Below are 18,474 nucleotides of genomic sequence, written 5' to 3'. Positions count from 1 at the left end.
AACAACAACAGGCCTAGAACACCCGCTATGTAAATCCGGCCCTGCATATTGCTACGTGTAGCATTGGTAACAGGAGAATTAGACATCCTTATTGTAATGCATGCATGTGTGTTTGATAATTGCCATTTCTTCCTTCCTGGGAATCATGTTGTACATCATATAAAATAAAATAGGCAGACTTGGGGCACCTTCCAACCAGTATATGATCGAAAAAGAAGAAAGCACATATATCCACTTGTAGAGAACATTGTTTGTGTTTATTCCATGAAGTAGGTAAGCTTGACAGCATTTCACACCATACACAACACACGTTGGGGAGATGTGTAACCCGAATGCAGCCCTGGTACCCTGTGTGTGAGAGTAAAGTGCAGCACATGTTAATAAGGAGCTCCTACATGTACGGGTGCCGGGGCGGGACGATACACATCACCTACTCCTGCTATAGATCTGCCTTATAGCAACATCATGTGACTGTTCGGATACACCAGGAGCAACCCTCACCCCCATCCCGGTGTCACAACACCTAATTATCTTTTACAAAAACTGAGGAAAAGGAACAGTCCCGCTAATATATCAAGTAGTCAGGAGGGCAATGAGCCAGAGCTATACCCAGTCACAGTTTCCCCGCCCTTGCCCCGCCCCTCTGTTTATAAGGCGAGCAGTAGGCGGGGAGCCCAGTGTGCATGTGCCGGGGCACGGGCTGAGGGACAGACAGATCGGACAGCGCTTGTTGCATTGTTACTTGGGAATAGGATCTCCTCTCTCTCCCTGTACTGATGCGCACACACTCCGGGTGCCCTGCACTAAGGAACGGGATGGCGCTGATACCCCGCAGTACTGAGCCCGGGCAATAGGAGAAGCGCTTGTTATTGGATGTAGCGCTGGATAACCTGGGACTTGTTTTGGATTTCGGATCTTTAAGGACATTCTGGAGCTGAACTACCATGGGGATCCCCTGTTTCTACTCGAGCCTCATCTCCTGCCTCTTCTCCATCATCACCTTGGTCGGTAAGTACCTGAGATACACTAACCCCACAATTGTATTTAACTACCTCTCTCTCCCATTCTGTTATATACACCTTATATCCAGCCTTATCCCACTGTTATACACCTTATAATCAGCCCTCACTGTTATACACCTTATATCCAGCCCTCTCACTGTTATACACCTTATATCTAGCCTTATCCCACTGTTATACACCTTATATCCAGCCTTATCCTCTGTTATACACCTTATATCCAGCCTTATCCACTGTTATACACCTTATATCCAGCCTTATCCTCTGTTATACACCTTATATCCAGCCCTCTCACTGTTATACACCTTATATCTAGCCTTATCCACTGTTATACACCTTATATCCAGCCCTCTCACTGTTATACACCTTATATCTAGCCTTATCCCACTGTTATACACCTTATATCCAGCCTTATCCTCTGTTATACACCTTATATCCAGCCTTATCCACTGTTATACACCTTATATCCAGCCTTATCCTCTGTTATACACCTTATATCCAGCCTTATCCACTGTTATACACCTTATATCCAGCCCTCTCACTGTTATACACCTTATATCTAGCCTTATCCCACTGTTATACACCTTATATCCAGCCTTATCCTCTGTTATACACCTTATATCCAGCCTTATCCACTGTTATACACCTTATATCCAGCCTTATCCTCTGTTATACACCTTATATCCAGCCTTATCCACTGTTATACACCTTATATCCAGCCTTATCCACTGTTATACACCTTATATCCAGCCCTCACTGTTATATACCTTATATCTATCCTTATCCCACTGTTATACACCTTATATCCAGCCTTATCCACTGTTATACACCTTATATCCAGCCTTATCCCACTGTTATACACCTTATATCCAGCCTTATCCACTGTTATACACCTTATATCCAGCCCTCACTGTTATATACCTTATATCTAGCCTTATCCCACTGTTATACACCTTATATCCAGCCTTATCCACTGTTATACACCTTATATCCAGCCTTATCCCACTGTTATACACCTTATATCCAGCCTTATCCACTGTTATACACCTTATATCCAGCCCTCACTGTTATATACCTTATATCTAGCCTTATCCCACTGTTATACACCTTATATCCAGCCTTATCCCACTGTTATACACCTTATATCCAGCCTTATCCACTGTTATACACCTTATATCCAGCCCTCACTGTTATACACCTTATATCCAGCCTTATCCACTGTTATACACCTTGTATCCAGCCCTCACTGTTATATAATTTATATCTAGCCTTATCCCACTGTTATCCACCTTATATCCAGCCTTATCCACTGTTATACACCTTATATCCAGCCTTATCCCACTGTTATACACCTTATATCCAGCCTTATCCACTGTTATACACCTTATATCCAGCCTTATCCCACTGTTATACACCTTATATCCAGCCTTATCCCACTGTTATACACCTTATATCCAGCCTTATCCACTGTTATACACCTTATATCCAGCCCTCACTGTTATATACCTTATATCTAGCCTTATCCCACTGTTATACACCTTATATCCAGCCTTATCCACTGTTATACACCTTATATCCAGCCTTATCCCACTGTTATCCACCTTATATCCAGCCTTATCCACTGTTATCCACCTTATATCCAGCCTTATCCACTGTTATACACCTTATATCCAGCCTTATCCCACTGTTATACACCTTATATCCAGCCTTATCCACTGTTATACACCTTATATCCAGCCCTCACTGTTATACACCTTATATCCAGCCCTCACTGTTATACACCTTATATCCAGCCTTATCCACTGTTATCCACCTTATATCCAGCCTTATCCACTGTTATCCACCTTATATCCAGCCTTATCCACTGTTATCCACCTTATATCCAGCCTTATCCACTGTTATCCACCTTATATCCAGCCTTATCCACTGTTATCCACCTTATATCCAGCCTTATCCACTGTTATCCACCTTATATCCAGCCTTATCCACTGTTATACACCTTATATCCAGCCTTATCCACTGTTATACACCTTATATCCAGCCTTATCCACTGTTATACACCTTATATCCAGCCTTATCCACTGTTATACACCTTATATCCAGCCTTATCCACTGTTATACACCTTATATCCAGCCTTATCCACTGTTATACACCTTATATCCAGCCTTATCCACTGTTATACACCTTATATCCAGCCTTATCCACTGTTATACACCTTATATCCAGCCTTATCCACTGTTATACACCTTATATCCAGCCTTATCCACTGTTATACACCTTATATCCAGCCTTATCCACTGTTATACACCTTATATCCAGCCCTCACTGTTATACACCTTATATTCAGCCTTATCCCACTATTATACACCTTATATCCAGCCCTCACTGTTATACACTGTATATCTAGCTTTAGCCCATGTAAAATCTCAGTCTGTTGAGCTATCTGTATGTGTAAGTTGCGGCAGTGTCGTTGTTACAGTAGTGAAGGCAGATAGTGGGAGTTGCACTGGAGCTTTGGTTCAGTTATTGAGATGGACAGTCCATGAATCTGTGATCTGGTTCCCTCTCATCATCGACCCATTGCTCATCCAGTACTGACCCAGCTCAGCAACTCAGAAACCTCGCTACCGGTGCCGGAGAACTGTGCTGGAGATGCCTACTTGATTGCCGGGCTTTGTAGCGCCTATTACAGGCAATTAGGTCCAGTTTCATTGCAGGATATGACAGGTGGGGGATGAATTAGGGTCATTAATGCTCGGGTGCTGCAACAGAATCACGTTGTACAGGAAGCTCCCAGGTTGGTGCTATAATCTGCTTTATTGGAGCACATTCAACCCTAGGGTGGCAATTTCAGCCTTTGAAGTCAGTGTATCCTCTAATATAACTCATCACCCCATTGCCTACAAAGGCAGCTTTTGTATTCTTTAACAGTGGACCAGCTTCCTTTGTATTATTTCTGGTTTCTGCCACCCTTGTCTTCCATGTAAAAATGCAGAGATATGATGTAGTCAGTCACGTGGGGATAATGTACTAAGCTGCGCTAAATGTTTAAGAAACGAATGCATTAGAGCAACTGTTTGCACCATTTCACCCCTCCCCAAAAAAATGATCACATGAGTTTTAGTGACACCCTGCAAGAATTTAAGGTGGATATAAGTTGTGATTGACAAGTTAATCATTGTTTTACCAGCCTTATGTGCAATGACAACCTTTAGATAGGGATTTAAATCCGCCAATCAATAATATGGGCAGAGTGGTGAATGATGGGCCCCCGGCCAATCATCAGTTCTGTTTGTGCCTATGTTATATAACTTTCACATGCCTTGCGCAGGTAATACATTCTTATACCACAAGTGCTTGGGAAATTGTAATAATGCCATCAGAACAGGACTTTGGAATGTTTGGCAGTTAAAGAAACAGGAACACCAAAAAAAGCATAAAAGCATTTAAAGTAATTAACATATAATATACTGTTAGGATGTACTGGTAAAAACTGTGTGTTTGCTTCAGAAAGACTAGTATAGTTAATAAAATAAATAAGCTGCTGTGTAGTCATTGGGGCAGCCATTCAAGCTGAAAAAAAGGAGAAAAGTCACAGTTACATAGCACATACCAGATAAGCCCTGACCAATACAATGGAGTTTTATCTGTTATCTGCTATGTAACCTGTGAATTCACTCCTTTTTTTTCTAGCTTGAATGGCTGCCCCCATGGCTACACAGCAATTTTTTTATATAAACTATAGTATTATTTTTGAAGCAAACAGAAGAGTTTTACCAGTGCTGAGCAACACTACATTATATTTTAATTACTTTGATACACTTTGTTTTTGTTGTTACTATTCCTTTAAGGAGTGCACATCAGGACAGAGAGAAGTAGAGATGCCATAATGATTTACAGACTGCTGCAGAGTGCAGAATTGATAAAATTTTAAGTAAAACCTTGACTGTCACTAGTACATTTATTGATTGCCAAATAATGATTTTCAATGGCATATGAGCCAAATTTAGTTTTTGCGTTATTTAGTTTTTTATTCAGCAGCTCTCCAGTTTGCAATTTCAGCAATCTGGTTGCTAGGGTCAAAATTACCCTAGCAACCAAGCACTGATTTGAATAAGAGACAGAAATATAAATAGGAGAGGGCCTGAATAGAAAGATGAGTAATAAAAAGCAGCTATGTTTTTAGATGGGGTCAGTGACCCCCATTTGAAAGCTAGAAAGTGTCGGATGAAGAAGGCAAATGATTAAAAACTATAGAAAATAAATAATGAATGTCAATTAAAAAGTTGCTTAGAATTAGCCATTCTATAACATACTAAAAGTTAACTTAAAGGTGAAACACTACAATCACTTGGTGGCTTTGGGAAGGAAATGTAGAAAGAGTAGGATGGGATAGTTTCAGGATCAGGGGGGACAGTTGTTTGGGGGATAGCAGGTAGAGTATTGGCTATAGGCTGCAGGTTTAGGTGATGGAGATAATCTATGGTGGGGCCGTGCCTTTAGTATAGCAGTCAGTGAGAGGTCAATGCGTGATGGGAATACAGAGGGCCCAGTGGGGGGAATGTATCTGTAATGATTATCTTTTGGTTCATGTATCTTGCCCAGCAAAATAAATATGGCATCTTTGCAGCACATTCCAAATAGCCAATGTAGCCCAAGGAGCATATTAAGCAAAGGTTCGCTCAAACATTAATGTCTCTGGTCTATTTTTTGCTTATAGGTGAATCATCTCTCTGTGTTTGTGAGCTCTAATGTGTAGGGTGTTAACTGCAAAGTGACACAAAGCAGAGAACTTTGCTATTCTCTGTCTGTCAATGACTTGTGTAAATCTATTGAACAAAGGTATAAAACACATGTTTAACGTTTGGCACACTGCTGCCTGGCTGTAATTTACACTTTAATGACTAGTGATATGGAGAACTTCAGCTGAGAGCACTGTTGTGGTTAAATTGGAGGGGCTTCAGCCCACAGAGTAGCTGCAAGCATTTAACTGCAAAAGCTCCAAAATCCCTTGTGTGGGATCAGCCTTAGGTTGTTATGCCCACTGGAAGTAAAAGCCTAGAAAGTTCTTTTCATGTCCTTGAGCCAAAGTTAGGCGTTCCAGAGCTGCCGCAGAATAGCGTGGAATTAGCTCAGCTGGAGGTTATGGTGACAAATGGTTTTGCTGTATTTTCTTATGCTCTAGGTAGAGAACATTCTTATTAAATCCGTTTTCTCTTGTCAATAACGTTTATGACCTTATTTCTTACCTGTTTGGAATCCTCTATCCAAAATAATAAAACTCATTCAACATTTGTTAATCAAAGCAGGTGTTCTTAAAGGGGTTGTTCAGCTTTAAAGGACCAGTAACATTAAAAAATGAAAGTGTTTTAAATTCATAAAAATATAATGCAGTTTTGCCTTGCACTGGTAAAACTGGTGTGTTTGCTTCAAAAACACTACAATTGTTTATATAAATAAGCTGCTGTTTAGCAATGAGGCAGCCATTCAAAGAAGAAAAGGCTCAGGTTACACAGCAGATAAGCTCTGTAGAACATAATGTTATCTGTTATCCACTATTTAACCTGTGCCAAATAGCCTATTTTCAATTTGCGCCATTGCTACACAGCAGCTTGTTTATATGAACTATAGTAGTGTTTCTGAAACAAACTGATCAGTTTTACCAGTGCAGGACAACACTGCATGATATTTTCATTTCTTTAACCCTTTAAGTGCCAGCAGAATTTCACATTTTGGTTACGCGAAATGCCAGCCGTTTTTAAGCATTTTGTGCTCTCTCACTTTAGGGGCATTTTCTGAGGGGAAACCTATAGTTTACCTAGGAAAATTATACATTGTTTTTTTCGGTAGAAACCGAGCTTTCTAAATCTGCCTGAGTTTTCATGTATTTCCACCTGTGCAAAAAAATTTATAGTGCTAAATAACAAAAAAAAATGAAAAATTACCATTTTTCATCGTATATCAATTTATACCAGAAAAATATTTCATTTTACAGATGAAAATCCAACGTATTTGGAAAGCCTTATGTCTCTCGAACGTGCCAATACCAGATATGTATAGTTTTAGGGAGATTTAGGATTTCTGTACAGCAAAAACTCCCGGCAGTATATTACTGAATTTTGAAAGCACTAAGGCAGAAAACGGCATGCTTTAGATTCCAAGGCAAAAAATCCTGAAACCATAGGTTTACCCCAGAAAACCATACATTTTTGAAAAGTACACATTCTGCCGATTACAAAATGGGTAACTATGTCTCTCTACTCCCAACTACCAAACAGAAAAGCTTGTCTGAACATAGCGGTTTTTCAAAATAAAATTCAAAATTTTGAAAAATCATTTCAAAGGTTTTATTTTGCTGCTCCGCATATCCCAAACTATATTACGTACCAAGAAAAAGCACCTGAAATATGATTGCCAGGGGTCCACTGAACAGTTTGATACCCATTATGCATAGGTTTACCAAAGTATCTGGCATTTAGAGACACAAATATGAAGTTAGCGCATCCAAATTGTTCAGGACTTTACTTCAGCTACTGAGAAATCAAAACATTGACTGCATTTTTTGTGGGGTAAAAACACAGAAATATATGTTTACCCCCCAAACCCATATATTTTTGGAAAGAACACATTCTACAGAATCTAAAATGGGTACCCATGCCTTTCTGCTCCAAACTACTGAGTCGCAAGGCTTTCCCAAAATTGTCGGTTTTGGTGAAATATCTGAAAATTGCCTCAAAGCTTCAACTTCCCAGCACCATATCACCCATGTATCATTACGTACTAAGAAAAAGCACCCTAAATATGATTGCCAGGGTTCCTCTGAACATTTTGGTGGCCATTGTTCATAAGTTTACCAAAGTATCTGGCATTTAGAGGCCCCAAAATGAAGTTAGCGCATACAAACAGTCCTGTGGGTAACTTCAGCTAATGAAAAATCAACACATTGACTGCATTTTTTTGGGGTAAAAACACAGAAATATATGTTTACCCCCCAAAACCCATATATTTTTGGAAAGTACACATTCTACCGAATCTAAAATGGGTACCCATGCCTTTCTGCTCCAAACTACTGAGTCGCAAGGCCTTCCCACAATTGTCGGTTTTTGGTGAAATATCTGAAAATTGCCTCAAAGCTTCAACTTCTCAGCACCATATCACCCATGTATCGTTACGCACCAAGAAAAAACACCCTAAATATGATTGCCAGGGTTCCTCCAAACAGTTTGGTAGCCATTGTTCATAGGTTTACCAAAGTATCTGGCAGTTAGAGGCCTCAAAATGAAGTTAGCGCATACAAATAGTCCTGTGGGTAACTTCATCTAATGAGAAATCAACACATTGACTGCATTTTTGTGGGGTAAAACACAGAAATATATGTTTACCCCCAAAACCCATATATTTTTGGAAAGAACACATTCTACAGAATCTAAAATGGGTACCCATGCCTTTCTGCTCCAAACTACTGAGTCGCAAGGCTTTCCCACAATTGTCGGTTTTGGTGAAATATCTGAAAATTGCCTCAAAGCTTCAACTTCCCAGCACCATATCACCCATGTATCATTACGTACTAAGAAAAAGCACCCTAAATATGATTGCCAGGGTTCCTCTGAACATTTTGGTGGCCATTGTTCATAAGTTTACCAAAGTATCTGGCATTTAGAGGCCCCAAAATGAAGTTAGCGCATACAAACAGTCCCGTGGGTAACTTCAGCTAATGAAAAATCAACACATTGACTGCATTTTTGTGGGGTAAAAACACAGAAATATATGTTTACCCCCCAAAACCCATATATTTTTGGAAAGTACACATTCTACCGAATCTAAAATGGGTACCCATGCCTTTCTGCTCCAAACTACTGAGTCGCAAGGCTTTCCCACAATTGTCGGTTTTGGTGAAATATCTGAAAATTGCCTCAAAGCTTCAACTTCTCAGCACCATATCACCCATGTATCGTTACGCACCAAGAAAAAACACCCTAAATATGATTGCCAGGGTTCCTCCAAACAGTTTGGTGGCCATTGTTCATAGGTTTACCAAAGTATCTGGCAGTTAGAGGCCTCAAAATGAAGTTAGCGCATACAAATAGTCCTGTGGGTAACCATCTAATGAAAAATCAACACATTGACTGCATTTTTGTGGGGTAAAAACACAGAAATATATGTTTACCCCCCAAACCCATATATTTTTGGAAAGTACACATTCTACAGAATCTAAAATGGATACCCATGCCTTTCTGCTCCAAACTACTGAGTCGCAAGGCTTTCCCACAATTGTCGGTTTTGGTGAAATATCTGAAAATTGCCTCAAAGCTTCAACTTCTCAGCACCATATCACCCATGTATCGTTACGCACCAAAAAAAAACACCCTAAATATGATTGCCAGGGGTCCTCCAAACAGTTTGGTGCCCACTGTGCATAGGTTTACCAAAGTATATGGCAGTTAGAGGCCCCAAAATGAAGTTAGTGCATACAAAAAGTCCAGTGGGTATCTTCAGCTAATGAAAAATCAACACATTGACTGCATTTTTGTGGGGTAAAAACACAGAAATATATGTTTACCCCCCAAAACCCATATATTTTTGGAAAGTACACATTCTACCGGATCTCAAATGGGTACCCATGCCTTTCTGCTCCAAACTACTGAGTCGCAAGGCTTTCCCACAATTGTCGGTTTTGGTGAAATATCTGAAAATTGCCTCAAAGCTTCAACTTCTCAGCCCCATATCACCCATGTATCGTTACGCACCAAGAAAAAGCACCCTAAATATGATTGCCAGGGTTCCTCCAAACAGTTTGGTGGCCATTGTTCATAGGTTTACCAAAGTATCTGGCATTTAGAGGCCTCAAAATGAAGTTAGCGCATACAAATAGTCCTGTGGGTAACTTCATCTAATGAAAAATCAACACATTGACTGCATTTTTGTGGGGTAAAAACACAGAAATATATGTTTACCCCCCAAAACCCATATATTTTTGGAAAGTACACATTCTACAGAATCTAAAATGGGTACCCATGCCTTTCTGCTCCAAACTACTGAGTCGCAAGGCTTTCCCACAATTGTCGGTTTTGGTGAAATATCTGAAAATTGCCTCAAAGCTTCATCTTCTCAGCACCATATCACCCATGTATCGTTACGCACCAAAAAAAAACACCCTAAATATGATTGCCAGGGGTCCTCCAAACAGTTTGGTGCCCACTGTGCATAGGTTTACCAAAGTATATGGCAGTTAGAGGCCCCAAAATGAAGTTAGCGCATACAAATAGTCCTGTGGGTAACTTCAGCTAATGAAAAATCAACACATTGACTGCATTTTTGTGGGGTAAAAACACAGAAATATATGTTTACCCCCAAACCCATATATCTTTGGAAAGTACACATTATACAGAATCTAAAATGGGTACCCATGCCTTTCTGCCCCAAACTACTGAGTCGCAAGGCTTTGCCAAATTTGGCGGTTTTGGTAAAATATTCTGAAAATTGCCTCAAAGCTTCAACTTTCCAGCATCGTATTGTCCATGTATCATTACCAGCATAAAGCATCCTAAATATAAACATAGGGGTCTACTAAACAGTTTGATGCCCAATGTGCATAGATATACCAAACTATGTGGGGCACAGAGACCCCCAAATGACAATATGTATAGACATTTTCACGGCTGACGCGCTGGCTGCTGCAATATAACCACCCAGTGTGTGTATTATGCGACATTAGACCACCTAACAGTACAGAGACCCCAGAAAACCATATATTTTCAGAAAGTACACATTCTGACGAATCCAATATGGGTAAATAAGCGTTTCTACTGCAAACTGCCAAACTGCAAAGCAATGCTGAACATAACGGTTTTTATCAAATTTCTGAAAATCGTCACAAAGCTTGAATTTTACCCCATTATATGCCCCACATTTCGTAACTTATCAGCCTAAAACATCCTGAATATGAACGCCAGGGGTCTACTAAACACTTTGATGCCCAATATGCATAGATATACCAAACTATGTGGCGCACAGAGACCCCCAAATGACAATAGTGTATACATTTTCACGGCTGACGCGCGCTGGCTGCTGCAATATAAGCACCCGGTGTGTGTAATATGCGACATTAGACCCCCCTAACAGTACAGAGACCCCAGAAAACCATATATTTTCAGAAAGTATACATTCTGACGAATCGAATATGGGTAAATATGTGTTCCTACTGCAAACTGTCAAACTGCAAAGCAATGCTGAACGTAACAGTTTTTATCAAATTTCTGAAAATCGTCACAAAGCTTGAATTTTATCCCATTATATGCCCCACATTTCGTAACTTATCAGCATAAAACATCCTAAATATGAGCGCCAGGGGTCTACTGAACACTTTGATGCCCAAAATGCATAGATATACCAAACTATGTGGCGCACAGAGACCCCCAAATGACAATATGTATAGACATTTTCACGGCTGACGCGCTGGCTGCTGCAATATAACCACCCGGTGTGTGTATTATGCAACATTAGACCACCTAACAGCACAGAGACCCCAGAAAACCATATATTTTCAGAAAGTACACATTTTGACGAATCCAATATGGGTAAATAAGTGTTTCTACTGCAAACTGCCAAACTGCAAAGCAATGCTGAACATAACGGTTTTTATCAAATTTCTGAAAATCGTCACAAAGCTTGAATTTTACCCCATTATATGCCCCACATTTCGTAGCTTATCAGCATAAAACATCCTAAATATGAGCGCCAGGGGTCTACTGAACACTTTGATGCCCAATATGCATAGATATACCAAAGTATGTGGCGCACAGAGACCCCCAAATGACAATATGTATAGACATTTTCACAGCTGACGCGCTGGCTGCTGCAATATAAGCACCTGGTGTGTGTAATATGCGACATTAGACCCCCCTAACAGTACAGAGACCCCAGAAAACCATATATTTTCAGAAAGTACACATTCTGACGAATCCAAAATGGGTAAATAAGTGTTTCTACTGCAAACTGCCAAACTGCAAAGCAATGCTGAACATAACGTTTTTTATCAAATTTCTGAAAATCGTCACAAAGCTTGAATTTTACCCCATTATGTGCCCCACATTTCGTAACGTATCAGCATAAAACATCCTAAATATGAACGACAGGGGTCTACTGAACACTTTGATGCCCAATATGCATAGATATACCAAACTATGTGGCGCACAGAGACCCACAAATGGATATATAGTAGATAAAATTTACATAGGCAAAACAAAATAACACAGAACAGTGTGAAATGCAAATAAATCACCAAAAACTAATAAAACCACAAAAATCAATGCTTTTTTTTTTCACACTAGTGTAATCGGCCACCAGAATTACCGTTTGAATATTTTAGCTGGGCCAAATCGATTATACGGACAGAAACAAGTGAACAACACAAATGCAGAGCTGAAAATGCAATAAAATGGCTAAAAATTCAATAAAATGGCTAAAAATGCACCAAAATACCCAAAATTGCAATATAACCACCAAAATAACATACAAATGCTATTGCACAGTACGGTTAGCGAATACGCTATTCGGAACGGCAATAAAACATTTTTTTTAGCCCAAAAAGAGACGATGCGATAAGAAAAAAAAAAAAAAAGCCACAAAGCCATATATGTACATATGCGTGTGTACAACGGGTAAATTGCATGTTATTTGCGCGTGTGCGGGTGTGCAAGTGTACATGGGTGCTGTGAGTGTGTGTGACCCCCCCAATCCCCAAAAATCTATGTGTGAGTGTGTGTAAATGTGAATGTAAGTGTATATTACTGTAATAAGTGTGTGTTGGTGTGTTTGTGTGTTTTTGTGTGTGCAAATGTTACACTTACCTGGGGTAGATGCCTCAGATCGATGAGAGAGGGCTCCACGCAGCAGATCTGCAGCTCCAACGGTCATCAGCCATGTGGGGGCGGAGCTGGGCGGAAGTGCAGCGCAGGCAGCAGCAGGACGCATAGGAAACGCGTCCCTGCTGCTGCTTTGGGGCCCCTGGGCGATCGCGCCCCAGGGGCCACACGATCCCCTGCTCTGCTCGTTGTCTAGGGGCAGGGGATCGTGAAGGAGCGGAGCGAGCGGCTCTAACAGCCGCTCCTCCGCTCGCAAACCCGGAAGTGCTGCAGAACGTAGAATCTACGATCTGTGGCACTTTGGTCCTTTGATCCACAGAACGTAGATTCTACGTTCTGTGGCACTTAAAGGGTTAAAATACTTTAATTTTTTTGTTGTTACTGTTCCTTTAAGTTAAATTTTAATATACTAAAGCAACTTCTTTTTATAGTTTTGAATTATTTGCCTTCTTCTGACTGTTTCCAGCTTGTAAATGGGGTCCCTGACCCCATCTAAAAACAATTTTTCAATAAGGCTACAATGTTATAGTTATTGCTACTTTTTATTACTCCTCTTTCTATCCATCCCTCTCCTATTCATATTCCAGTTTCTCATTCCAATCAGTACATGATTGCTTGGGTAATGTGGACCCTAGCAGCAGATATTGCAAACTGGAGAGCTGCTGAATTAAAAGCTAAATAACTCAAACCACAAAAAATGAAAAAATGAAAACATGATAACCAATTGCAAATTATCTTGGGTGACAGTTGCAGGGGTTTAGGAAATGTGTATTTCTTCATGGTTATATTCCTGGCTGATTTGCAGCAAGGAGGGTCTAGATGCAGCATTATTATATTGGTCTGCTGCAGCATATCTCACTTTGGAATAAATGTGATTTTTTGGCTGAATTTCAGGTGTGATTATTGGGTTCATTGCAGCCCCTCATTTTGTTGTGTAAAATTCCGTTGTTTGTCTTGGGGGTAAACACATCAGAATGTATTTATGGTGCCAAATAATATAATAGTTTCTTTCATCATTGGGTGTTATTAGGTATAAAGCAATAATGACTTAAAGCAGTCACCCAGCATTTTCTTCAGTTCCCATATCAGTTTGTTTGCAAACTTTCAGTTCTGTCAACAAGACTGTAGCAGAGTCTCATGGCAAAAAGTGGTTTTATTTGAGCCGAGCAGTTTTTGCCAAGAGTATGCAGTTTGACTTTCCTCCCATATTAATCCCATCTGTTTGTTCTCTTTTGATATCCAATCAGTCTTGAGTTGCCGTAACCTGGTTGCCAGACCTATTTTTTTTTTTTTTTCTTCCAAACCTTTTGCAGCCGTTTCTGAAGCCTTTTGCCTGTAAATGCGGCTTGTTTTGTTCTCACACTCAGCCGTAATGGACAAGTAATTTTGAGAACGTGTCCAGAACTTTGGCAGGGAAGTGAGGTGTGGATGCACAGAGTTTGTGAAATCTGCCCTTTAGGGGAGGGAAAATTCTCTTGGCTTCCTCTGCACCACTAAAGCCAGAAATAATTGATACAGAGTTTTATTTGTCAAGCTTCTGGTTCTGATGTATCAGTGCTGGTTTAAAGCCAAAGGGGATGTAAACCCGAGTAAACCTAAGCAACTACCCAGGATAAACTATACGTTTTAATAGAAACTTTAAGCAGTATCTGGTTGTCCCTTTCTGTTCTCTACCCTGGTGTTTATGGCTTTTGAAACAATGTAGCAGCACCTGTGAAGACCCATTCGAGGCTGACTTCTACTACATTGTTTCAATAGTCATAAACACTAGGGCAGAACGACAGGAAAATCCTGCTTTCAGTTGCAATTATATTTACAAATGTTAAGGGCAATGGCACACGGGGTGGTTTGTGAAGGGAAAATACTGAAATCGCATATTGGAAATATGTTCCAAGGCGTATCGCTCATGTATACGTGATTTGTGTGCAGCGATTTGTATCACCCATTATGCCAAAGAATTTTATTGTGTTTTGTCATTGCAACAAAACTTCATAAATAAAGGGGGTTACATACTGAAATTCAAAATTTTCTCATGATCAATAAAACATACTCGACCAAGCTGGAAAGTTCAGTTCGGGAAAAATCTCGATAAAATTGTGGAAAAACTCAAATCGTACAAAATTTTGGGACTTAACTTCCAAATCACTTGATTTTTTTTTTGAGTTATTGCCCGAAAACCCCATATTTTTCAGATTATTGCGTTATTGCCCGAAAACCCCACATTTTTCAGATTATTTGACAAAACCTAATACAGACCACGATATCTTCAAATTGGAAAAGGGACATCTGGCATTGACTTCTACAGGACCTCGACAGGTTTGAGATGGAGTATTTTCTGATTCAGACTTTTAGAAGCTTTGGGGTATAATAAATCTCACAAAAAAAATTTAGGGTTTGTTTTCCTTGAAAATTTTTTAGTTACTTTTCCCCTTTAAAACTTGAACTTTTATAAATAACCCACAATGTCACATGTGTCATTGCCCTAACTAATGAAAATATATCATGAATGCATTCATAAATTAGAATAAATATGTAAATAATAATAACATAATTGTAAAATAAATTAGAATAAATAGAATGCATAATTAGAATTTTGTATAGAATTCCATTAAACATTATTATTGAGTTTATATCCCTTTTAAGTGCATATGTCCTGTTGGTTTGTAATTTCACATGTGGCTCTGGAAGGATTTCATATGGTCAGCTGCATTATACAGCATAAGCCATTGGCCCCATGTACATTTCCCAGGCCTACTGTAATGAGCAGAACAACATCATGGGCTGCAGGTTTCTAATGTAAATCTGAATTTAGTTTAGCAGGATGAGATAAAACTTTTCTTCATACCTTTTCCTCCCTCATAAAAGGTTACAGTACTTTCATATCTGGTCAATGATATTGTATGGACAAGTCTCCTGTTCGCTCTTTAGAAGGAAGCCATTAATATTCTTTTATGGTCTATTTCCTATTTTAATTAATAGTTTCTTTTAGAATTTTACAGGTATCATTCACTAATTTTAGAATAAACTTGTAATAAACAAAATCCCCAGTGCTGTAGAGAGAGAGATGGGTGGTATATAAATATTTAATAAACATTTAATAACAAAATGGCAGGGTTTTGGCAGGTAGAACTTGTCTGTGATGAGCATGTTTATAACATAGCTACATTCTGTCACTGATAGCATCAAATGAGCTCATTGCATTTTATATATATATATATATATATATATATATGTTTTTTTTTTTTTACCTTCGCTTAATTACTTTATTTATTTTGCAGTTAGGCATTTAAACAGTTTCTGTCTAAACTGCCCACTGGCAATAGAAACAAGGCAGTGGATTAAAGGCAAAGAATCTATAAAACTTCCACATGTTGTTGGTAAGAGCTGGTTTAATTAAAAGTACTATGTACTTATTTTGTTCAGAGAAACTGAATATTTGTATAATTTAAGTACTGTAAGGAATGTTGGGCTAAATAGAATTCTATGGGAAATTACATTCCTACCCAAATCCTATAAGAATTGTTGAAATATCAATTTGTGCTCTACCCCTGAAGCTTGTGAGCGCCACACAGGAATATGATCTATTATACAGAATTCTTGTGACCTGTGGGATAATGGATAAGGGATCTTTCGGTAATGTAGATCTTTAAATCTTAAATTTGCTAAAAATCATTTAAACATTGAATAAACCACCAATATGGATTCATGCAGCTTAACTACCATCAAGCACAAGGTACAGGTATGGGACCGTTATCCAGAATGCTCAGAACCTGGGGTTTTCCGGTTAACAGATTTTTCCGTAATTTGGACCTTCATACCTTAATTCTACTAGAAAATCATGTAAACTAGTGATGTGTGGGCTGGCCCGATAACCTCTCCGGGTTGCGACCTTCCAAATGCCGACTTCCGGGTTGAGCTTTTATAGACGCATGCCTCTCGCCCGCCCCTTTTGTGACGTCATCGGCGGGGTGGGTCGGCGCGCGTCTATAAAAGGAAATGGATCCCATACCTGTACTAGTGACTGTGTGGGACTGTCCTTCCTTGAATATTGTTTAGCTTCAGTGCGAATGGCTGCTAGAAATCTAATGTCCTTATCGCAGGGACTGTAATCCAGCAGAGCCAACAGTACTTCCCTCTGTAATTATAGTTTAACAGGGTACAATTATCTTTTGTTTCTTCTTTACTTTATTTCAAAATGTTTTTCAAATGTGATGGGGTAAAAGGAAGAGAAACATATTAACGCAAGCTGGACTGGCATAGTATAAGTAAAATGAAAGTCTGTCCGGCAGAGCCTCCCACAGCCCCATGAGAATGAGTTTAAACTGTCAGCGCAGACTTTGTCTGACAGTAAAGGCAGCGGCAAAGCCAGAGAATTCCTTTTGTCCATGATACTGTTATCAGGCCCCACAGGATGGGCAGACAAAATTATTTTCCTGCCAGTGAATGGAAAAAAGAATTTCTGCAGTTTTCTCTGAATACATTTTTTTAGAATACACCATCCCCGACTGCTCACCGATTCACTGCTAAGCTGCTCGGCCCTGTGTTTGTAAATAGTCTGCCTTATGCAAGCTTACTCTTTGGCAATAGTCAGTATAAATTTATACAATATTTATTTTATTAGCGAATCCTAGGATGGGGCATATGGGGAGGTTTAGTGGTATAAAGAAGTTGCAGCAGCAATTAAAGAGAATACAATCCTCTTTCATCATTCAGCATTCTTCAATGCATGTGTGGCTGCAGCCATAGGGGGCCCTGCAAAGTATTTTCTGTTGTTTGTGATGCAGTGACTAAATCTCTGCTGCAGTGACCAACCTCTCTCCTAGAAAGTCATTGTGCAGTAAAAAACAAAAACAAATGACCACAGATCTCCAGTTTTTTTGCTCATCAAGGCCCTGAGTAGGTTAAAGGGGATTCACAAGAAGCAGTGGAGGATCTTTATGGTTCAGAGGCTTGTGCAAATGACATTAATTGGACTGTACTGTGAGGTTCATACAACAGCCCTATAGTACAATTCACATTTGACAGTGAGGGGCTTTATTTGCCATTTCAATGCTTCTTTTAAATGATAGTCATGCAAAGAATTCTGTAGAGACCTTTGGCCAGACTGTGGGGGTCATAACAAATAACATGGAGATCTGTTGAAGTCTTTTCCTTGTGTGTCATCCGTTCTATTATAATGACATTTGCAGTTTATGTTGCTCCAAAATGCTTCAGACCTGCCAGAGAGTGGAGGTGTTCTATAAATCCTGCAATTCACAAGCTCAGGAATCAGAATGAAAAGTCTGTGGTTGGAGGGTACAGAATAATTATAGGGCTGCTTTCCAGATCCATCTGCTTAGAATTACAGAGCAGTTTTAATCCTCTGCATAACCTTGAGACAATTCAAAGACCGCAGAAAGATCAAAACAACAGCTGCCAAAAAGATGAAATAAGGAAACATTTCAATGCCGAGAGACGTTATGTGATCTATAATGGGAAGGAAATTTACTATAACACAATAAATACTAATGAGCAATATTTAGCTGTGCCGACAGGCGTAGAGTGAAACTACTACTTTTATTTTGTTTCCAATCCATGTTTGCCTTTTCTA

General features: G+C 39.5%; 1 protein-coding gene across 1 annotated transcript in view; it reads left to right on the top strand.

The window, feature by feature from the left end:
• The first annotated feature begins 775 nt into the window (after positions 1-775).
• Positions 776-18,474, top strand: part of apcdd1.L (adenomatosis polyposis coli down-regulated 1 L homeolog) — a 38,517-nt gene continuing 20,818 nt past the window's right edge. Inside the window, 1 exon segment of the mRNA NM_001094109.1 lies at positions 776-1,008. Within this exon segment, the coding sequence (NP_001087578.1) occupies positions 945-1,008 (64 nt within the window). The 5' untranslated portion in view covers positions 776-944.

The sequence above is a fragment of the Xenopus laevis genome, chromosome 6L (genome assembly GCF_017654675.1).
Source record: "Xenopus laevis strain J_2021 chromosome 6L, Xenopus_laevis_v10.1, whole genome shotgun sequence".
NCBI lineage: Eukaryota > Metazoa > Chordata > Amphibia > Anura > Pipidae > Xenopus > Xenopus laevis.
This window is presented reverse-complemented; position numbering and strand designations above follow the sequence as displayed.